We start from the raw sequence: 23,773 nt of genomic DNA on the forward strand, positions 1-23,773 counted from the left end.
ATGTCTCAGAGCAATGAGAATCATATCTGAAATTAATGTGAAATTAGTGTGATTTATGATTCAGGAGATCATTAGTGAGGCCAAAAGTAAATCCATCCTGGAAAATAGTCACCATTGTTAGTAATTCTTAGAATCTCCTCTATAACATCCTCTCTGTCTCAGCTTTCCTGTCATGCTTTCCTTTTTTCTTCACATTCTTCCACAGTCAAACTTTCTTTAGTCAAATGGCAGTTTTAAAAAAAAGGGGGGTTGGGCCACCAGTGTATAACTCCTCCCCCTCTGGCTGGGATGAATGTAGGGAGTGAGGGAGAGAAGGAGGGGAAAAGAGAAAGAGAGAGACAATAGGCTTTAATCACTCATGTGGTTGAGAGCTGTTGGCAAGCTGAACTCCACGCGAAAGAAAACAGAAGAGGGAAAGATTGAAACTGTATGTGGTGGAAGGGGGGGGGCTGCCGGTGGACGGAGAGAAACAGGAAGGGAGAAGAGTGAGGTGGACGACTTTAGAGGAGAGTTATCATTTGTCACACCTCCGAGCTGAAGACAGGACAGTTAACAAGCAGAGTGAGACAAGAGGAAGAGGTGACCAAAGCATCAGACCTGAAGGAATCCAACTGAAGCTTAAAAACCTCAGACCTGAAGGCCACCCTCAAGAGAGATTCCTACATCATCAACCGAAGACGTCTCCATCCACCCTGTTCTCCAAACTGGAGTATGCCCTGCCGTTCCTGTCACCCCTGCCGCTGATCCAGCTGGCTGGCATGATCTCCCACTACCCTCTGGCCAATCTCATGCCTTGGCCTGCGAGCCCCCACTACCACTGTCCCGACCTGGACTGCACCTTGCTGCTGGAGGGGGAGGGAGGCGTCGCCCTGCAGAGGTACCAGCCTCGCTACCCGGAGAGCAGCCCACGACACTGGGTCAGTACAGTACATGCAGTACACACTGCAGAAGAATTGTGTATGTTTTTCTTTTTCTGAGAAGCACAGGTAGTTCCAGTCGTGTTAAACAATCTGGCAGATGTTGGCCTTTTGCAGGAAAGGCCTTCCTGTGCCTTCTGTTGTTTGGGGGAGTGAGTGAGGTGTTACAAGGATATTTAGCGTCAAAGGTTTTGATAGATTCAAGGAAGTGTTTGGAAGATTGAGATAGTTAAAAAAACAATTCACAGAGGAAAACACTTGGAATTATAAACATTTGAAGATAAAGTGAGGGGCTGAGTGTTTGTGACTCCTCCAAGGTCTGTTTATTGGATGTCTGATGTCTGTATACGTGAAAAAAGAGTCTTGATGCACGCTTATGTGGGTGCATGGGAGAAAAAAGTGTTTGACTGCAGCTGAAAAGCAAATCTGTGTGTGTCTGGACTCAGCAGTCACACAGTCAGCTAACTGGTGTTTGACGCTTTCTACGCTAACACCTCACACGATACAGAAAAAGAGTGTCATTTTAAAACCAGGTGAAAACTCTAAACAAATCCAATACATCCACAAGTTATCGATATGCTCAACTCACAGGTCAGCGACTGGATTGTCCCATTTTTTCAGTTCCTCTGTTTGACACCTACTCAGTGAAATTTTCTGCAATAAGTCGACAACTCATAGTGCAATAATGCAAACTAAACAGTAACCTTTGGTAACACAGACAAGAGGACAGCTGACCTCTTGTGTAAGGCAGTAATTCACATTCACTGTAACTACCGCTTATTGGTGACTGTAAGTGTGTGTGAGTGTGTGCGTTCAGTGTGTTAGTGTGTGTTGCTGACTGGTCAGAGTTCACAGAAGATGCATCACTCACATTACTCATTGTACTTCAGAACCCATAATGACTTATATATATGCATGCGCCAAAAGTGGAGTGTGAAAACGTTGCTTACACTACGCCTCGCGTCAGAGATCAGATGTCTCTTTTGTTTGTTTATCCTCTTTTTAATTTTTCTGCGAGGTCGCAGATTCCTCACAACAGTGTGATTACCAGAAAACAACCTGCAGCGACAGCTCAGTCCAGCTTAGTTGTGGCTAATTGTTTGCACGTGCGCACTTGCGGAATTGAGGCCAACATGAAAATAGTTTTGGTGTTTACAAATGACGCAGTGTGATTTTGTGAGATTGAGGTCTGAAAAAGCAGCCTGCTGACATGTCCTTGAGCAAGGCATAGAGTCCCAAGCTGCTTCAGTGCTGATGGTGCAACATTCTCCAACAGGGATCCATTTATCACCTCAATACCACATTACAGTTACCACACAAACAAACTAACCCTTTTAATGAGTGATTAATTTTATTGTAATAGTTCATCTATGTAAGTTTCCATCACATGACTGTCACACTGCGCTGCTTCTGGGTATGTTCTGAGTGTTGGGAGATCATCCTCCTCACTGCCTATCTGACATCCTGGCTGGCTGATGTGTCCTCCCATATAACAGCACTGTTTCCGCCAATTGTTTCGAGGGGTAAGGAGACTGGAGGTTAGCTCGCAGACGCTCATACTCTCTGCAAGGCCAGGCTCATCATACCTTCAATTCTGCTGGCCACAAGTTAATTCCATGTGACTGTTTTTATAATACTGTGTTGTGATTGTCATCACTGCTGGACTACAAGGCAATAAGGATGATTATATAGAGGGGTATATACCTCCCCTAAAGTTATAAGTATAAGCAAAACCATTAGTGGTGTAGTTATTGTAATTTTATTATGTAATTATTAACTTCCAGTGAAATGTGTTTATCATACATGAACTACTTGGGTTCTTGGATTTGCAGCAGCTTCACAAACTATGCTTTTGTCATAAAGTAGTCAACACAAACTGCACCGTACGTGTGACATAAAGCAATAATAGCACGACCTCTCCACGTGTTATTTTGTAAGTCCATCAACAGGCCCAGCTGGCTCAGAGGACAGAGACTTTGCCTTTACTGCTTTCATGTGCCCCTCAACTTTTCACCTATCTACAATACACGAGGTTATGAAACCATGCCAGTCATAAAGGCAGTGATTTGACTCATTACCTTTCTCTAATCAGCCCTGCTGCACAGTTACAGACAGCTGTCAGGTCCACAGGTCAGGTCAGAGACGAGGGAAGGGTGCTGAGGTGTCAGTCATTATCAGCAGGCTGCTGAGGACAACGAGACTCCGTCATGAACCCACATGATTGTGAGGGGACAGAAAGATTGACAGGAGATATGACACTGATGGAAAGACGAACAAGAATAAATGTAAATATTGAAAACAAACTTGTGTTATTCAGGCTTTGGAGGATGTGTCACGAGGAGGAATAACAAAGGACATGACCGGGTTTGAACCTAGTTGTACAGAAGTGAGAGTGTCAACAGCTACACTCAGATCTCAGCGGGTTATCACAGTACAATATACTGCTCTAACTGCATTTTGAAGTGTGCAGCGTACCTCTTTGTCAGTGATAGGGCAATGCAATTAAGCTGCAGGCTAATCAATTAAAACTCCACAAGAGGCAATGTCACCCGCTCCCTCACACCCACTGGTTTACAATAACCAGCAGGGGCAGTTCAATAACCTAATTCTCTGGAAATGCAGAAGTGACTTTATGCAGGGAAAACAGTGAGAAATTTCGATGATGGTGAGTTTTCCATTGAAAAAAAGTTAGTTAGCTGAGTTAGCACTCCTGCTTCCCCTTTCTTGTCTTTTGAACAGAGAAGTGCACGTTTCAGGCTGATGCTCTGTGACGTCTAAGTGTTTCCATTCCTTAAGTTTTCTGCTTCTAGCTTGTCATGTGTTTTGATGACTTGACGATCATTTCAGCAGGTTGTGATTCATTCATCCGGCTAAAACGAGTTCTGTAGTTTTTGACCTGTTTTGTTTGGCTTTCACTGACTCTAAATCTAAACTGGGTTTTGGTCACATTCCTGACATTTGATACATTTTACAGCAGCTTGTTTACATCTGGAGAGCACTATTAAGAGGAAATGGAAAGGAATGGGTGTCTTGAATAGGCCAGTAAGCATTGACAATACAACACGCAGCTGAAGAGGCAGCAATGTACTTCAGTTCTTTCATATCGATCCATACTTTTGTCTCAAATTGTACAGTTCACAAACAACCACACTTCTCTTTTCTACAAAATCCAGACCTCCATCATCCTTTTATTCAGTCGACCACTTAACATGGTGTTTACACACTCAAGTGACCCCCCAGTGTGTCAAGTTGTCTAGTCCCCTGCAGCTCTGTAGAGGTTCATATTGTGATCTTGGCCCTAATTAGGTCACATAATAGAACTGGTGTGAAAAATCAATACTGCAGGCATTGTCTACTGTCACACGAGCGTCCGTCCCAGGACAAAACCACAGATGTAGCTCGCTCAACTGGGGCAGAAACTCATCACAACATATGGAGATGGTTGTGTACTTTGTGGTGGCCCGTGTGTGTGTGTGTGTGTGTGTATGCATGCGTGAGTATTTAGAGACTGCTATGGGAGGAGGCAGAAGGCAATATGTGCAGAAACAGGTCTTTGATTTGGATTTGTTTTTTATTATGGTTGGGCAGCTTTGTCACTGTGTCTGTGTGTGTGCTTGAATGCGTGTCGGCAAGGTGCCCCCAACACACACAGACACACACACAGACGCGCACACACACACACTAAATTCTCTGTTCCTTTTCCCGCTCAAGCAGGGCATGCGGTATTAGCCAGGACGCATGACTAGGATCAAGCTGGCATTGTGCTGTGTGTATTTGCGTGTGTGTTTGTGTGTGTGTGTGTGTGTGTGTGTGTGTGTGTGTGTGTGTGTGTGTGTGGCATTAGCTTGTAAAGCTGGGGGCTGCTGGTGTCCAGTTATTAATATGAGCTGTCAGCATTCACACAATCTTCAACTCAGCAGATTACGAGCAACAATAACTGTGCAGAGGTCAAAAACTATTGTAATCAAATCCACCAACTTCATATGTATTTATATATCTACATATATCTACATATACATATATATACATATATATATAGGGAGGAGAGTGAGAGAGAGAGAGAGAGCGAGAGAGAGAGAGAGATTAAGATATAGATATGTCCAGAGAGTGAGTATATACTTGTATTTTGGTTGGTGTGTTTTGTTTGCTGTTATGGTAACAACAACAATTAATGCTTGTTTTTGTCCTACTGCCTCTTTTTTTGTCACAGCTCAGATGTGTGGTGCTGTGTGCATCACTTACACAGTTTCATTTCCTGCAATGCACATGCTCCACACTTCACTTTAACACTGACAGAACTGCAGACAAGTGCGAAAAGTCACTCAGAATTCAAAATGAGCACCGGAAGTGAGATGAAAGGAAGTCAGTTCTCTCTTACAGTACAGTCAGTACAAACAATTTCATAACGTATAAGTTAAGTGTGACCACGTACGTTGTGATGTGATGAACTGGCTCGGCTTTGTAGTTTCCTGGTGTGATTTCAGGTTTTGGCGAGGCAGCACGGTCACCAGTGTGTCACTGGCTTCATCGGTGGTGTGTGTTGTTTTTGTTGCATATGTGACAACTTTAGGGTAGCACGTACACTGTTGCCCATAAAGTTGGAATATTTTTTTCAGACACATTCCTCTTTTTATTCCTATTGATACACATCAGTAATCACCTTTGACCAGGTGCAATGATTACATAGAGTCGCAGTTACCAATTTTGTTTTGAGAAGATGTGCACTATCTATCGAGAATGAATCACATTGTCACAATCATTTTATGAGAAGAGGTAAAAAATATTTTATTCCACATTTTTGGGCAACAGTGTATCTGTTAGGCAACAGATGGTCCAGCTCTCATTAGCTGGGGAGAGACGGGAGGAGGGGGTCAGACAGACAACCGAGCCAGTCCAGACCGATTCATTCAAGGCTTAGCGAGGCTTAGATCTCGAGGGGGTCAGACTTGGGGCCCCGTGAGAGGGGAGGGTGTCTGTTTATGTGTGTGTGTGTGTGTGTGTGTGTGTGCTGGGACTTGTCCAATCAGCCCAATCATAACTCTTCTAAATACAGAGACACCTGAAAGCACCTTAATCACCAGCATACCAGCATCTGAGTCATTGTAGAAAAAAAAAAAAGAAGTCTCACAATTTCATGCAGACTAAACATGATTTGGTAGATTTGATGTCGACGAAACTTAAAAACACCTGAACTGAGCAACACTCTTTCCTTGAAATCTGCATTGGTTTGTATTGGAAGTGTGGAGGAGGAGGAGGAGGAGGAGGGGTCTCTCTGTCTGCAGCTCTGGACTTTACTGGAAACTAATGATGTCACCCATCCACACACAGAGAGAATGAGAGAGAAAGAGAAAGACAGAGAGAGAGAACTCAACAACAGCCAGGACAATAGATCTGAGGAGCAGAGACATGACATAAGAGCAGAAGCAGAGAGGCAGACAGAGCTTTAATGTGGCTGCTTGAACAAAGGGTTCAGTTGACCGAAGAAGAAACAGAGAGAGAGAGAAAAAGAAAATGCAGCTGTGTGTGTGTGTTATGAGAGACGACCTTATCCATCCATTACATTGTTGATACCACTGCATCCACAGACACTCAACCGCTGAGTGCACGGCCGCTGCTTCGTCGCTCTTAAACGACCTTTGATTCTCTCATGCTCAGGTTTATTGAGTTGTAGCAGATCATCCTGACCCTGCAACATAAATTCATCCCTCTTGGGTTTTGTTGCCCTGGCCTGGTCTGGCTAAAACCTCTGCTGACTCTGGATAAACCCAGTGGTTTATGGACTCTGCCCTCTACTGGGCAGTATGCTTTGGAAACACAAACCTACCAACCGTGCACAAACATACAGTGAAACACAAGTGTAATAAGTGCTGGAACGGAGTTTGAAGGAACTGACACATTTGGCTGAAATATGGTACCAGGAAAGACCCTCTTAATTTTTAATTTTTACGCAATAACTTTCCACCGGAGAGTTTGGCCACAGTCGCAGCTGATACTCCTCACGCTTGGATGAAATGACGAGTCTCCTCTCCTCTGTTTACGTGTTTCCAGCAGTACGTCTGCTTCCGGTCTGAACTGTGAAATTACTCTTTCTCTGGAGGCCGGTGCTGCATCACGCTTGTCTTCTAGCCAGTATGGATCCTCTCAGTTTCTGACTGTGCCATGAACTCTTCCCCCGTCTGTCTCAGTCTCTCTCCCTCGCACACTCACAGTAGAGATAATGTCCTTTCATGTTAATCTCACACTTTCTTGGCTGCATGACCTTCTTATCTCAGATCTCAGACATTAGACATACAAGACCCAAGACCCTGACATTTATTGTCCTCTGTGTGTTTGTAGTTTGGTTTTGTTTTTTCAGTATTGTGATCCATAGTGTTTGTCCAGCTCTCCTTCTGCTATTAGGAATCCCCTTTTCCTCCTCTCCTCTCCTCCTTTTTTAATGACCATGCTCCAGGCCAGAGTGGCTCCCTGGCCAGTCAGGTATGAGGACAGACAGCCTCGCTGGAGTCAGGAGGCTGGAGGCAGGAAGTGGGAGATTTCCTGGAATGTGCGTTTTTCCCCACACTGGTGCAATAACAGAGTGAGCGGCGCTCCTCCTGTTTTTGTCCCCTTTCTGTCTGTGCTGTAGCTCCCTGTTAAGACTTTGTGGAACAGAGAGAAGAGCCTGCTTAGGAAGTCCAGTAATAGCAGGAACCCCGTTATAAACATCCAAAAAAAACCCCAGCTTTGTCTTCATCGAGGGCTTTCCTAAGTGTAATTGTGTCATTAGTTTTCCAAGAGGAAGGAACACTTGGAGTGAGGAGTGACCTTTATTGCAGTGCAGTAATATCATGTCCAATATTTGATAGCCTTTCAAACATCGAAACATGAAGATGCAGCTCACCTGCGTCACACTTTGTTGAACCTTTGCCTTCAGGCCACAGGTAATCCTGTATTTAACTTCTACTCCTCCTCAATATTTCAGAGAGAAATACTGCACTTTTGCTTTGCTACATTTAACAGCTGTGTATATATATTAAATAGATTCATGTGTTACATAAAAGATATATTAGGTTTATGAAAAGTGATGCACTGTTGGACAAAATCACTGAGCAGTAGCTGCAATTATCTCTGCTCAGACCGGCTTCGACATTAAAATGCTCCTTACGTTTTAAAGGAATTGGGCGACACTGTGGTACAGTGGTTAGCAATATCGCCTCACAAGAAGGTTCTGGGTTCAAGCCCTAGTTCAAGCGCAGGGCTTTTCAGTGTGGAGGTTACATGGTCCCTGTGCCTGCATGTGTTCTCTCTGGGTACTCCAGCTTCCTTCCAACATCCAAAGACATGCATTAATTGGTAACTCTAAATTGCCTGTAAGTGTGAATGTGAGTGTGATTGGTTGTTTGGCCCTGTGATGGACTGGCGATCCATACAGAGTGTACCACACTTCTTGCCCAATGTCAGCCAGGAGGCTCCAGCCCCCCTGCGTTCCTTAATGGATAAGCGGTGTAGATAATTGATTTTAAAGGATTCAGCAATTATGACTCAGTGTTATAATGTATAATAATATAACAGTCTGACAGGGTCCATTCTGTATAACGAGTACGTGTCTTTGATATTTTTTCTACCACATAGTGAATACTTGACTTACTTGATACTTGAAAGAAAAAAAGGTTTTGAGATATTATCCATGCATCAGTGTGCATAGAAGAACATGGTCTCAGCTAGAAAAGAAACATTATTAAGAGATGCTGTGTCATTCTAATGTTCAGCACTCATTACACTTGACAGGACTGACAGCTTGACTTGCAATTAGCTTTTGTAGCCTTTCAACTTAAAGGAAAATTTTGAGTTTTTTTTTTTTTAAAGTAAGCCTAAAAATGTGTTTTTGTGCTGGTCTGTTTCTTTGCCAGGAGAAGTAACTTCTTGAAGTCTTGTCTTCTTTTAACTTGGCTTTACCATAAATGACTTGACTGGGATATGGACCAAAATACCTAAAAACAGCTCTGACATTTGCTGAAATCTGGCCTCCTATTTCTCTGTAGAACCTTAAGCTACAGAACAGGCCCTTCATGATACTAATACTAACTTACTGATATTACTTTAATGGACCAGGACCTCAGAGGAAGAGAATAAATTTCATGTTTTGATTTCGAGTTGAAAGTTGTGCGTACTCATCTGCTCGTCCGTCAGATGTGGCAGCAGCTGTCCCATTTATCAGACATCTTGTTTGCCCTGAGATATGACATCACTCCCTCTGTGAGACCAACACTCCGATCCCCGAGGGACAGAGCCGGAGGTCGCGCAGGGCCACAACCTTCCCACTGCCCCTCTGGGCTTCCCAGAGCTCCGGAGACCCTAGTGGACACCGGGGCAGCTTGGCCTGGGAACTGGAGCCCGGCCAGATACACAGCATGATGAGCCATCAGCAAGAGGAAAAACTGATAAAAAACACTGTTTGGTTACCACACACGAAGAAAAGCTGATGGAGAAAAGACCTCTCTGGTTTTTCAGTGCACTCAGAGGAAAGCTGGAAGGGAGTAATGATGCCAAAAGTGGGCACCTTGTGTGTGTGTGTGTGTGTATATGTGGTTGCACCGTGCTTGACAGTGTGGTGTGTAACCTCCAGTGACGCTGGAGTGTGACGTTGGGGTTACGTGTTGGTGTTATGAGAGCAAGAAGAGTGGGTTGGCATATCATGTAAGCACGCACACACATGAAAAGGGGACCGCAGCAGGTTTAACCATCCTCTCTCCCACTGAGCCAGACAACATTAAGCATCACGAGGTTCTTACTTTCTCCTCCTGGATCAGTAGTTTGGCATTTGATTAACAGACTAACTGGACTTACAAATGTATGAGCCACTGCTTGTTCACAGTCGATATATGTTTACGATACAACTTTGCAACAAAAAAGAGCCCCTCTCCCCTCACAAAGTGGGTGTTTGATTCATATCTTCCCCTTTATTCACACAAGTGGGCTGTTTGAGTACGTGTGCAGGCACATTCACAGCGGACACAGTGATGCCCATTCTCTCTCTCTCTCTCTCTCACACACACACACACACTCAGCCTATTCTCCTCTCCTGTCACTGACAATGCACAGTAACTGGTGACGGCATCTACAGCCTTCCTTGTATTGTCCCCACGCAAGGAACTGTGAGGCCGCAGCTGGTTTACGCACAAGACGGCTGTAGGCCCCGAGCACGTCGCTTCATCCTCCCAGTGTGAGTGATGGAGGGCATAATCCAGAGTCCCAGCTCTCTGTATTTCACATTCAGATAAAGTCTTCTTACTATCTGGGGAAACAAGATGAGACTAGTTAGATTTGAGCTTTTCCTCACAGAATGAGGACAGTACCTTATGTCTGACATCTGTTAAACTGGAATCATGTTATGAGGGGATTACTTCACAGCACGGACGGTAACAGTCTTTTACAGAAAAATACTCTCTTTTACTGGACACATTGCGCACGTGAGAGATGGACATGGAAAATGAGAACTACCCTATTAAAGTAAACTAAAATAAGATAAATAAAATTAGTTCAAGTTACAAAGAAATAGCTGACTCAGGCATACAATCACAAAAGGGAGATTTTTTTTTAAAGCATCAGGGCAGTCAGCGGCCATTTTCTTGGTGTGCATGGTGTGCACGTGCAGGTATTATCAGGAATGCAATCACGCAACTCCCACGCGATACAGAAATAGAAATCAATCTTGCTTTTCTAAAAATAACCCTACATTTTTATGTTGATTTAACTCGATAATATAAGCTTTAAAAAGTGCAGATCACGAGGATTTATCCATTTCATGTACAGAAAAAAAAATTGTTCTAATGAAGATGGAAGAAAAAAATAAAACCAGCAGCAACATCACAACAAAATAAAACAATGAAATGAGCATTATAAATATTTTTAATATGTTTATAATACTCATTTCATTGTAATCGTAAAATCATTTATCGGTTTTGTGACTAAAAGCAAAGCCTCGTAAAACAATGATAAAAATCATTTTCCGCATGAATTTCACAGGAAAGAGATTTATGATGCTGCTGTCCGATTGCGCAAACAGAAATCACAACCCTGCGTCTGTTCACGCACGTTGTTGTCAGTCTGATGAAAGTCAGGCAAGAAGAGCAGGAGGAGGAGTTTAAACGGGGCTGTTGTGAGTGCAAGTAGGAGGAGTTTGATTGTTCAGTAGAAGAGGGGAGAAAGCCTGCTGACATAGGAGGAGGATTTGGAGTTTGGAGAGGAGCGGACCAAAGAGAGAGAGAGTGTGTGTGTGTGTGTGTGTCTGTGTGGTGAAGGAGAAGATATTTCTTTTTCAACGAGGATTTGGGAATTTTCGTGTGTTTCTCAAAAAGAGACACATCTTCTTTTTTTCCTTGTCGGATTACTTCCGAGCTCTGATGCTGTCCCCGGATCATGAAAGAAACGCTCACCATGAAGTTCGCCTGGAAAACTAAAATGGTAAACAAAACAAAACAAAAACAAAAACAAACAAACAAACTAAACTCATGGCTTTCCATCCTGTGCATCCTGTGTGTGCTCTCTTGTTGGGTTTGTGGTTTTGAAGAGAGAGGGGGGAGAGGGAGGGAAGGAGGTTAAAGAGGGAGGGGGGGTATTTGTAGGCTTGGGAAAGTAGCGGATAAAGGGCAAAAGACGAGGAGGGGTATAGCGGGGGAACAGTTGAACATTGAGTCTTAATTGTTTTTACTAGGCTTTAAATCCAGTTTAACCCACATTGCTGGTGCGTAAAGATTTCGCGCAAAGTTTGGAAACGCGGGCTAAAAGAGGAGGTAAAAAAAAAAAAAAATCTAAATACAACAATAATAACTTCATAATAACTCCACCGGTGTTTGAACTCGATCCCCTAACTTTTCCCTCCCCGAGGATGGATATGAAAACTTTTGTCTGGGGAGGCTGGGGGTCCCGCAGTGAAACAGAGAGGGGAACAATTGGCCAAGCCCCGGGGCCATCGCTGTCTCTCCACGGGTCCCAGCTGCGTCCTGGCGAGGAGAGCACAAAAGCCACCAGATCAGCGCCAAAGACTCAACACAACTGTTGTTGTTATCTTGGGAGTATTGTTTCACACACAGCTGATAGGCTGATGGGCAGATTAGCACTATTTGAGTTGAGATAGGGTACTATTTGCCTCCCTGCTCTCCCCGGCTCTCCTCCTCGTGCACTTTATGAGCATCTCCTGTTGGAAGGATCCAAGTTATCACAGAGAGTAAACAATTCATCTCCTGTTTACACCTCACCCAGCATCATCTGGCATGCTGTGTTCTCTGTAAACTCACCCCTATCCACCATGTAACGCTTTTGGAAGGCAGCTATTAGATATACAGCTCTGTCTTCTTTCTGGTGAATGGAAATATCATTGTGACAAGCTGTTTTTGTTTCCATTTTCATGCAAGCTTATGGAACTTTGTCTCACAATAAAGCCTGATGGTTGGTGCACAAAGTGAGCACAGCTTTTTTTGAAAGAAAAAAAAAACCCTGCTCTGAAAAACATCTCCAGCACTGTGGCTGACAAAAAGCAGGCTGTATGTGTGTGTGTGTGTGTGTGTGTGTGTGTGTGTGCAGACTGTGAACTCAGCAGCCTGGGCCGGCCAGCACAAGAGACCTCCTGCTATTGTTTTGGGAGTGTGTGGACTGCATGACTCATGCACTGATGTATTTATCTGTCTCTGCGCCAGCCAGCCAGCCAGCCGGCAGTCAGCTAAAGCTAGAGGCAGGGAGACATGTTGCTGACCATGAGACAGGATGCTGAAAAGGGGTACGGGATGGGTATTTAGTTTTGGACAAATGCAGCATTTGACATGCAACAGCGCAGATGATGCTTGCTGATTTCATCCGTCAAAGCCAGCTAAAATCCTCTTTTTTGACTCCTCCTCTCCCCTTTCTCTTTCTTTGTGTTTTCTGTTTGAGGGTTTCCTTTTCATTTCTGCATCACATGTTCCTGTTCAAACCCAAACACGGCCCAGTCGTGGCTGAGTGCCACCGGCCTCCAGGACCGTCCATTGAGCTTGTTAACGGCGACTTTGACCCTTGACCTCTTTCTGGCATCGCCTCTGTTTTTGGGGAGTATAGCTTGGAGTTTGCCATTGAACTGTGTAAATGAAAAGTGGGTACAAGTGAGAGTGATCTTGGCTGCCGTTGCTGCGTGTGTGTGTGTGTGTGTGTGTGAGGACTTGGCCATGATACTGCATGCGTGGTGTTTATATTTGGCCAGTCTTTCTCCTTCGCTGTCTCCCTGCCTCTGTTTTTGTCTCCGTGTGTTGATGTCTCAGCAGAACTCAGCCTCTGTTTGCTCTTGCTTTCTCTGAGCCGGGAGTTCTGTATTTTCATTACGCTCTGCTCTACTCTGTTTGTTTATGCACTCTACTGATTTACAACCAGAGACAGACACAGTACATATGGATCCACGTCTGCAAAACAAGCTCAAATCCATTTAGTCTTACAAGTTGATTTAAGTGTGGTTGAGCTCTCGAGGCACAGATTGGTAATCAAGCTCTCTTGGCTTGTATAATTAGACAGGCAAACAAAGACACATCAACAGGGGGGGGGAGGAAAAGTGATGCAGATTGTACTATGTAGGGGTTTGTTTTAGAGACTTCATCCATTCTGGCTCTTATCTCAAGCTTTTTCTGAACTCCAGGAAAACAGTCCAGCTCTGACTTCAGCTCCAGAGAGACACGGTGAAAGAGATGGAGAGGGAATAAAAGAGGGAGTAAAGACAGGGAGGGAGGGAGGCCTGGCAAGCTGCAGCGGTGGGGGTTGGGGGAGTTGGTCATTCTTGATGTTTTACTGCACCTCAGGCCCTCTCTTCCTAGTTTGTTTGAGTGCTGCGGTTGCGTTTCTTTATTTTTCTCAGTCTCCCATCTGCTTTTATGACAGGATTCAAAGGGTAAATTCCTAGTTTGTGAAACCATCCAAATGACACTTGTTATGGAACTTAATGCTTGAGCCTGCAGTTATTTACAGGAAGTTGTTATATCTGTTTCATCCTAAATGCAACTCTCCTCTCCTCTGGCTGGTTTCTAATGTTTTTTCCCCTCTTCTCCTCGCAGAGCTCTGTGCAGGACTGGGGGGAGGAAGTTGAGGAAGGAGCCATCTACAATGTGACACTAAAGAGGGTTCAGATCCAGCAGGCGGCCAACAAGGGAGCAAGATGGCTGGGGGTGAGTATGCCTCCCCCGTCTGACGTCTCATGCACTGTGACAGAATCACTTTCTCAACCTGTTGCTGTGAAAAATGCAAACTCTAGATTTTTTGAAAAAGTGGAACACTCTCTAATGTGGAATTTATCATGTGTGGATGGTTTATAAATGCAATCCAGTGAGCTGCGTGCGTCCTTGCAGAGCTTAAAAACACAAAACCTAATCTCTATTGTTTGAAAACAGACTGTGTCTTTCAGTTGTGGGGCGTCTCCCAGCATTGTGCTCCACTGGGGGTTGAGGGGGGCTGTTATTGTTTTAACATTTGAGCTATAAATCTCCCAGTTTAGACAACACCTTTTTAGTTGCCTGCTGAAAATCAGCAGCTTCACCAAGACCTAGGACTGTTTAGCCAAAGCATGTGATTTCCTGACTTTCCCAGCTGCCAACAAAACTGCTCATTCCTTTGTACAGTGGTGTTTTATGAAACGCTGGTATGACCAAAAAAAAAAGGGTGGTGGTATTAAAGGCTTTTCCTTGAGTTGTGCATTTTTTGTTAACACATATGAGGCATTACTGTAGCATTACTATAGTGCACAGAAGGGCCAGTTAGGGCTATTATCCTTATTTTCGCTTGTGAGTTTTCAGTAACAACTACAAGAACTCAGCGTAACAGAAATTATAAGTCAAAGACACAGGGTTTTCCTTTGTATACGAGAAAAATCAGGGCCTTGTGTTTTGTTGTTAGTTAGTTTGTCTCTTTGTGCTCGACATGAGGGATGGATGGGGATTGGCAGATGAAAGAAGAAAACAGATAACAGCTCTGAGGCTTTAAGACTATATTGATGTATTGACGATGACATGAGCTGCCAACTGTATCGGAGCTAATTAAAACAATGTGGGTACTTTATACTGCAGCACTGTCTGTTGAGTGGAATAGAGAGCAATCCCTGTTGAGATGTCAGTGTATTTACTATAAACCAAAGTCAATTGTCAGTGAGCAACAGCAATTACAATCAGTGGGACTGTTCGCCTACGCCCTGTGTTGTGTGTTGTTTACAGTGTGTGTAGTGGTTACTGGATTTAGTTTCAAAGTCAGTGGATTTTAATATTTTGTAAATTGCACCTGTGTGCGACTGTACTGTGGGCCTGCCTCGCTGAGATAAATAAACGCATTTCTTGTGTGAGCCGACCTGTTATCAGAGGGGAGTGTTGGGAGAACTTTGCCTCTGCGGCTGTCCTCCTCTCCGTCTGGAGGGACGGTGGAGGAGGGGCCCGCTGTGATTAAAAGCAGATTGGAGCGTTTCCTGTTGTAGCGTGCTAACTTCACCAAGGTCTCCCTCTCTCTCCTTCTCTTTCCACGTCTGTGCCACCTCTTCTTCTTACTCTCTCCCCTGACAGTTTTGTAACCACTCCGTGTATTTCCCCATAGACACAATGGTCGGACACATCTGGAGAAATCGGAATTAAATATAGGTCATGATTGTCCTCGCTGTTTCCTCCCTGCCTTCATCTATTTGGTCCCCTATTGAATTGTCTCACTGCTGTTATTTTAACAGTTAATGTTCTCAGTGCCCAAATGTATCCAGATGTCAAACGAGGCAGATATGTAACTACATGCACCCAAAGCCAAAAAACAAAGAAAAGCTTTGGAAGCTCCAGCCAAGTCAAAAATAAAAACATTACAGTATTCTTCAGTTCACCCTGGTTTAACAGTGCAACAAAATGTCTGTGTGCTCAGGCGGAGGGGGATCGTCTGCCTCCCGGCCACACGGTGAGCCAGCTGGAGACCTGCAAAATCCGCAGTATCCGCGCTGGAACGCTGGAGCGTCTGGTGGAGACGTTATTGACGGCATTCGGAGACAACGACCTCACCTACACCTCCATCTTCCTGTCCACCTACAGAGCCTTCACCAGCACGCAGACTGTGCTGCAGCTGCTGCTAGACAGGTAGGCTGCAGTGGGATGTTTCAGAAAGCCAAAATAATGTACTGGCTTTACACTGTAGTGGATTTAATACGTTTTCTCCTGTATTCTGTGCCGCAGGTATGGCTGCGTGGAGGAAGACACAGGCAGATGCCAGGGCTCAGAAACCAATGGAGCCATCAGAAAGTGAGATACATTTTTATATGTACATCTCTATCAATTCCATATGAATAGCTTTCTATAGATAACATGTTTCTTTCAGCAGTATAACTGACATGCCACAGCTGTTCTTCTATCATTGCCAGCTCTCTTAACATTCAAATGTTTCCCTGCTGTCTCCACAGTGCCCTGGCCTCCATCTTGCGTGCCTGGCTAGACCAGTGCCCTGAAGACTTCCAGGAGCCTCCAGACTACCCATGTCTCCACAGGCTGATGGACTACCTGCGCAAGGCCCTGCCTGGTTCCGAGGCTCTTAGACGGGCAGAGGGTCTGCTGGAGCAGCTGCAGAGTCAGGCCAACATGGACGAAACTGATGGTAAATAACAGACTATCTTTTTAAACTCTTTTCTTACTAGTGTGTTTCATCTCAAGTATTTCAAATCAACCCTGTTTTCCTGCTTTCAGCGGGTTTCCACGGCAACGGTTCATTCTGCCTGGGGGAAGAGGAGGAGGTGGAGATTGAGGTCCAGGAGGACTTCCTGTCGTTTGACGCAGACCTGGTGGCGGAACAGTTGACCTACATGGATGCGGTAAGTGGAAATGAGTTGGACACATTGGAGGACTGTTGGCAGCGTGTGTGTGTTGTGTAGGCGGAGAGGGTCACGCAGGTTACATCCCTGCGATGTTTCTCCAGTGTCGTAATACTGACATCAAGCCTTGTTCTTCTGCTCCAGCTCCTGTTCAAAAAGGTTGTGCCCCACCACTGCTTGGGCTCCATCTGGTCTCAGAGAGATAAGAAGCACAACAAACACAGTGCCCCCACCATCCGCGCCACCATCACCCAGTTCAATGCGGTGGCGGCCTGCGTGGTCAGCACGGTGCTGAAACACAAACAGATCAGACCGCATGTCAGAGCACGGGTTATCCAGCGGTGGATAGACATCGCTCAGGTGGGCAGAAACACGCACACAAATTCATATATAAAATCTTCAAAAACACGAGTGAAGTTCCGACTGATTTGTGTTAATCTTCTTTTAACAGGAGTGTAGAATACGCAAGAACTTCTCGTCTCTGCGAGCCATTGTGTCTGCGCTGCAGTCCAATCCTCTGTACAGACTGAAAAGAGCATGGGCCTGTGTGCACAAGTAAGCCTCCAATTTCTCAACTATGCAGATAATCTCGGCGGGGATTTTGATGGAAGAATCAACCTTTTGGCAAAATTCAGCAGGATCTCCTCAGTGTTTGTTTTGCATGCGTGCTATGCCCAATATCATGAACTAACATGAATTTGTGCTCGACACAGAGACAGCATGCAGACATTTGAGGAACTGTCGGACATTTTCTCAGACCACAACAACTACCTGACCAGCAGAGAGCTGCTCATGAGGGTGAGTCCTAACTTCTTCAGCTGTTTCATATCTAAGGCATTTCTGAAAATATGAAACAGTAAAGTTTGTATCCTAAAGTGTGTAGATGTTCTTTCCACAGACCTGAGACTTGATCTGGATCTGCTAGCTCGAATCTCAAGGACTGAAACTATTTTTCTGTTTGTCCCACAGGAAGGCACTTCAAAGTTTGCCAGTCTGGAGAGCTGCGCCAAGGAGCACCAGAAACGCACCCACAAGAGGCTACAGCTGCAGAGAGAAATGGTGAGACAAAGACTGGCAAACTAAGAACTTTGGCAACCAGTGCCAGACAAAAGGATCTTTTTTCAAAGAGAGCTAAAACAGGGCTTTATAATTTTAAACAACACATTCCTCCAAAGCAATGTACTGTAAAGTGAGTTCTAGCCTCTCCAGTATGATGGAGCCACACACTTAACTGTGTGCTGTACTTGCATTAAGTGTTGTATTTTACAAACCCACCTTGGCATCTACATGGACCACAGTGTAAATAAATCTTAATCGTGGCATCTCAGTGAATTTACTGGGTTGTTAAAGTAATCAAATCTCTCTCTTCACAGGGAGCAATGCAGGGAACAATACCGTACTTGGGGACTTTTCTTACCGACCTAACCATGCTGGATACAGCCCTGCCTGACCTAGTAGAGGTAAAAAAAAATATCCTTAACACCTGCCGACTGTGTGTCTGTGTGCGCTTCGATATTTGAGAGCATGTGTCTGCGAGTTTACACAGTTCTGCAGATCTGAGAGTCTATCTGTGTAACCGCTGTCATAAACTGGGGCGTAAGTTTCCATGAGTGCGTGAGGAATTTTGTCAGTCCATTTTTGGAGTGGTCCACCTAATGCTGTTTGTCTAAGCAGCCACTGGTATGCCGATGTTCAGGGTCTGACAGCTTGCTCTTTGTGTCCTCCGCAGGGTGGTCTGATCAACTTCGAGAAGAGACGCAGGGTGAGTGCAGCCGCAATCAGCCTCCTCCGATACAATTATCACACGATGAGCTCGGCCGACGCATGTTTTACAGTTGAATGTGTCTAACGCTGGTGACTTTCTCTGCTTCTGCAGGAGTTTGAGGTGATAGCTCAGATCAAGCTGCTTCAGTCAGCCTGCAACAGCTACTGTCTGACGCCAGAGCCCACTTTCCTCCGCTGGTTTAAGAGCCAGTCTCAGCTCACCGAGGAGGAGAGGTACAGAATACCGTCTTTCTTGATTGCACCATTATCCATTAGATAACAAGCACATTAGTACATGAGGTCATGGTCTGTTGGATCTATTGTTAACATACACACAATGGGAGCTTCTTTCTTTCCTTTCTCTTCGCTTCTCCCTGCTGTGCTTATATCACATCTTGACTCTCTACTGATCTATTGTACTTGTTGTTTTTCCTCTGTGAGCTCTCCTACTCTCCCTTTTTCTTTTGACTTTCTCTTTTTCTTCTCCCTTTCTGAGAATACACAGCTCCTAAAACCACTGAGCACATCATTTGGTAAAGTTTCATGAGATTTATTATTAATATTCTCTCTTGCAGCTACGCCTTGTCCTGTGAGATTGAAGGTCTCGGTGACAGCAGTCCAACTTCACCCAAACCCCGAAAAAGCATGGTGAAGAGGCTCAGCCTGTGAGTACATCCAGAAAAATAGATGTTAATAGAACCCTAATATGGATGGAGGGGGTGGGGGTGGGGTTTGCAGTTTGAATGGCTGAAACTGAGTCTAAAATAATTTTCCTTGGCTCAGTCGTCAAATTGGACGTGCCACAATGTCATATTCAAGCACTTCATTGCTGCGACCTATTTATTTTATTATCTAATAACTCACTTCCTCTACTGTCCAGGCTGTTCCTTGGAACAGACAACAGTGCAGCCAGTTCTCCTGTCAGAGAGACGCCGAGGTCTCCCCCTACTGGCAGCTCAGGGGAGAGCATGGACTCTGTCAGCGTGTCTTCCAGTGACTCCAGCAGCCCGTCAGACAGCGAGGGGCTCACACCGCCTAATCACACCTCTGACTCCCAGCAAAACAAGGTGGGTTAACACATTTAATGTGTTTGTTTTCGTCATACTTCGGGACTGTATGAAAACCATCACAGTGGGGAGGAGGGTTGAAACAGCAAGGCCTCACCCAGTGTTATTAATATTTTCTTCGAAGAAGCCGACTTGACTTAATATGGCAAAGACATGTTACATACAGCATTGTTATGATGGAAATATTTGATCTGTAATTTTTTTAAATTAACTGAATCTTGGATGGGAGACAAGGCCCTCTACTGCTCTCCCCAAAAAACACTAAGCCAAAAGAAAAAATACAAACATTATTTTTGTACAGACCATTAGTCAAAATGTTGTTATTTTGGGCAAAGCTATATATGAAAAACTATTTTATTTATCTTCCTCTAGCATGTGTCGCACTGCTTCATTACTTCCACATTTTGTTTACCCATGTCCTCAAATAGCTGCAAAGCAATTATCAGTTTATCAGAGGTTCAAGTGTTTTTGTGCATGAAAACGACTGACTTATGGTTCCATCGATCTGTATGTGACTTCTTTCGTGTTTCCTCAGCTATCAGAATCCTCTTCCTGTAATTCACTCCACTCTATGGACACCAGCTCGTCGACAGCTAGCGTCTCCATGACTCCTGCGTCCCCCTCCCTCCCCGGGCCGGCCTGCACCCACAGACGCTGCATCTCCCTTACTCCCATGTCCCCCAGTTCCCCGAGCCAAACCCCAGCTTACAATACCCAGGCTCAGGATGCGTGCATCATCAGAGTCAGCCTGGAGCACGGCAACGGGAATCTCTACAAGAGCATACTGGTGAGTAAATATGAGTTGTTTGTGTTGAGTTACACGTATTTAAATCTTGACGCCAATTTTTTGTTGAACCCTGTGTGACTTTATTTTCTTCCTATGACCTCAACAGTTGACGAATCAGGACAAGACTCCGGCTGTTATTTCTAGAGCCATGGCGAAGCACAACCTGGAGGTGGAGCCGGAGGAGGGATACGAGCTGGTACAAGTCATCTCTGAGGAGAGAGGTAAAACCTGACTCTACTTTCAAATTAAGGCTGATTAATTTTTTTTTCACAGTGGATCCTCTGGGATCCTTGAATTTCTTGGGTGATCATTTTATATGCATGTGTACATTTCCAATTATCACACCAACACTTCCTCAACCAGAGGTCCCTAGCTAGATATTGGGTCCTGTGTGTGAAGCCTTGTGCTAATTTGCTTTTAATTACATCTTTAATAGACGCTATAATTCCAAGGCGTATAGTTAGGGTAACTGTGAATACAGCTAAGCAGAAGTTGCTGCAGTAGTTACTATATAAAACTATGGTGAAACACTTTGTATTTGCAATTCAGCATTAATTATTGTAATTTTTTCCACTGATCAGCTTTTTTCCAAAATAAATGAACCAGAATGACCCATGTATTGCTGACTAGAAGCATAATTGCCCTAACAACAAGCACTTATATCTGGTCTTCGTCCCCTTTCTTTATCTCGTAGAACTGGTGATCCCAGACAACGCCAACGTATTTTACGCCATGAACACCTCCGCAAACTTCGACTTCCTGCTGCGGGTGCGAGGCTCGGCGGGTCGGCCGGTCCAGCTGCGGAGCCGGTGTAGCTCCACGCTCCCTCGAGCCCAGCACCGCTCGAGCCTCTCGCTCAGACTCAGCAAAGTCACACTGTGACCGGGGCCCCAGCGGTTCGCCCTCACACCACTAACCTGGGATGATACAGGGCACAGACTGGATATTAAGTGTTGGGTTTTAGAGTGGAGAGGCTGGAAGAATAAACAGACATGAGGAAGCTCTGGAGGATCACTGGATTCAAGAAGGAACAGATGGATCCCAGTGATCTCCTAAGACTTACAAGGAGCTCCAATTTGACTCTTATTTAACCATTTGAGTCTCTTCCCTGAACGTACCATCCCTTTGCCCAGCCTTAATACAGAACATGGATGTGTAGCGTGACTGCTGTGCCAGTGGGACTAAACTTTTGACTAGCGACACCTGTAACAGAGTGATACAGCGACCCCAAGTGGCCTCCGTTCTTTACAACAACAGGTTTTTGCACACATTGTGGGAGCAGCCAAACTCCTGACCTCCAACAGTATTCTGATATTGAAATGAACTTTTTAAAAAAATGTCCTGTGATGTCTGTGTAGCTGAATAAAATAACTTTTCTGGTAATAGAAGAGTGGCAAATGCAGAAATAGAAGGTGGGTGGTGGAGTAAAAGGAGAAATGGACTTAGTTTCCAGTCCTGTTGCCTTTATTGACGAGTGAATGGACCTCTGACAGTGATCTGAATGATATTGATAAAGTGATTGACAGGAGCTGTGATGTCATTTATTTCCCCAGTTTGACATGTTTACCTTCCATGTCCGCCTTGTGCACAGTGTGCACAGTGTCTGTATGTGTGTGTGTGTGTGTTATAAGCCCCTCTCATATTGTGAGCTGTGTGACGAATGCAGCGTTGACATGCATTCTGATTGGTTCCAGTACTTGGTTTTAACAAGTCCTCAGCAAATGTTGAAATGGCCTTACCTGCCCCATCTTCGGGGTGTAGAAATGCAATTTGTGCTGCTTTCTCGTGCATGAATAAGAAGAGGTATACAACAACAGGAGGAGGAAGGAAGTGTCTCACTGAAATGGAAAGCACCATGCACATTGTCTCAAACTGATGTATACTTGTACCTCTTTGCCCTTCATCATATGAACTATAGAGCTGTACTTGTTAGTTGGTAGGAGATGCCAATGGGATGTGAATACAGAAGAATGAGTGAGCCACTCTGTTAGTGGATTACTCCCTCTTCACAAAATGAATGACTATTTTTGTCTGTAATTGTTTCTTTTTAAAAAAAAATGTTTTTGTAAGATGATTCAGGCCAGAAAAAGTAAGCCAGATCAGAGAGTGATAGAGGATTTTAAAAGTAAATGTTATTGAATCCAGAAAGTGTCATACTTTGCCGCCAGTGCTAGTTTTTACTGTGATGCATTCAGAAATCTTTACTGAGGGACTCTTTACTTCATTATACTCCCAGAAGCCAAACACCTCTTCACACAGTAAACATCCATCTGTTTGTCTTGTGGGCACACTCCTCATTTCCAACACCATTATAGTTTCACACCAGGCATCACCAACATTTCATCACCTGTCCACATAATAGAGACACATTTGCAGATTACCACTCACAGAATCATTTCCCCTCTTTCAATGTTCCACGATTACATGCTAGTGCAACCAGTTCATATTACAGAGAACTGGTTCACTGTTGGACTTATGTTTTTGACCCAGTTGGCCCAGTCATTTGCCTCCATGCAGCACTTCATTTCAAAATGTTCTCATTAAATCACCCTCAGTTCCTGTGTTCTTCACTGCCAAAGACTCTTCATCTACCTGAATAAATAAATTATTATCATTATTATGCTGGTTGTCCTGTGTGTTTTTGATCTTTTGTTCAAACACAGTTCTGTTTGTCAGTTAAACTGAGATTTTCTCCGTGAAGCACCACTCGTGGTGAAGGCAGCTCCGCTTCCATCTGTTTTTTACCCTTGTGTCGTGACTGACGACATGATCAGTCCTGTTAGGATTGACATTGTCAATAAAAAGTACCAGAGGCTGTTCTGGACAGAGCCCAAGTTATTTTGCTGAGTGGAAGACATTTCTGCTGACTTGAGTGCAGCAGACATGACCTTCCTTTCCTGAAGCTGGGTTTGCTGTGCTAGCCAAACGCTTTTCCAGGAACTCAAAAGACAAATGTGCATTTTTTTGACAATAGCTGGATTTGATTTAAAAACACAAGGGCTTTGAATTTATTTTACAAGCTATTGATTCAACACAACAGAAACAAGTGAGAGTCCTTTTGATATTTACTCAAAAATAATCCAAATGAAAAGAAAACAAGCGCATTTTTCCACTGTATGAGATTTATGTGGTGGTTTAAGTTCATCCACCCATTCAATCAACCATTATCTACACTGCTTATCCTTTGAGGGTCATGGGGGGCTGAAGCCTATCCCAGCTGACACTGGGCAAGAGACAAATTGCCAGTCTGTTGCAGGGGCTGTGGTTAAAGTGTATTTTAAGTGTGCATTTCTTAGGTAGGTTAAGAGAACTCATACAACCAACAGATACAACAACTACTAGACACGGGCAAAGGCTTTGTACTCTCTTTTAATACTCATGAAATAATAATGGCAAAACCAAAGTGCAAAAACAAGCATACTGCACA

At 44.3% G+C, this 23,773-nt stretch overlaps 1 protein-coding gene across 2 annotated transcripts; it reads left to right on the forward strand.

Moving 5' to 3' along the window:
* Positions 1-353: 353 nt before the first annotated feature.
* Positions 354-22,966, forward strand: rgl1 (ral guanine nucleotide dissociation stimulator-like 1). 2 transcript variants are annotated; one of them, XM_018667372.2, is made up of 18 exons: positions 354-917; positions 13,967-14,077; positions 15,795-16,003; positions 16,100-16,165; positions 16,324-16,514; positions 16,604-16,728; positions 16,873-17,088; positions 17,180-17,283; positions 17,442-17,526; positions 17,698-17,787; positions 18,102-18,188; positions 18,458-18,490; positions 18,605-18,726; positions 19,068-19,157; positions 19,373-19,559; positions 20,095-20,346; positions 20,453-20,567; positions 21,041-22,966. In XM_018667372.2, the coding sequence occupies exons 1-18, from the start codon at positions 759-761 to the stop codon at positions 21,226-21,228; spliced, it is 2,430 nt and encodes an 809-aa protein (XP_018522888.1). In that variant the 5' UTR covers positions 354-758; the 3' UTR covers positions 21,229-22,966. The 2 variants fall into 2 exon arrangements, with proteins under 2 accessions (XP_018522888.1, XP_018522889.1); XM_018667373.2 differs by lacking the exon at positions 354-917 and adding an exon at positions 11,080-11,360.
* Positions 22,967-23,773: the final 807 nt, after the last annotated feature.

This window comes from Lates calcarifer, linkage group LG17, assembly GCF_001640805.2.
Source record: "Lates calcarifer isolate ASB-BC8 linkage group LG17, TLL_Latcal_v3, whole genome shotgun sequence".
NCBI lineage: Eukaryota > Metazoa > Chordata > Actinopteri > Centropomidae > Lates > Lates calcarifer.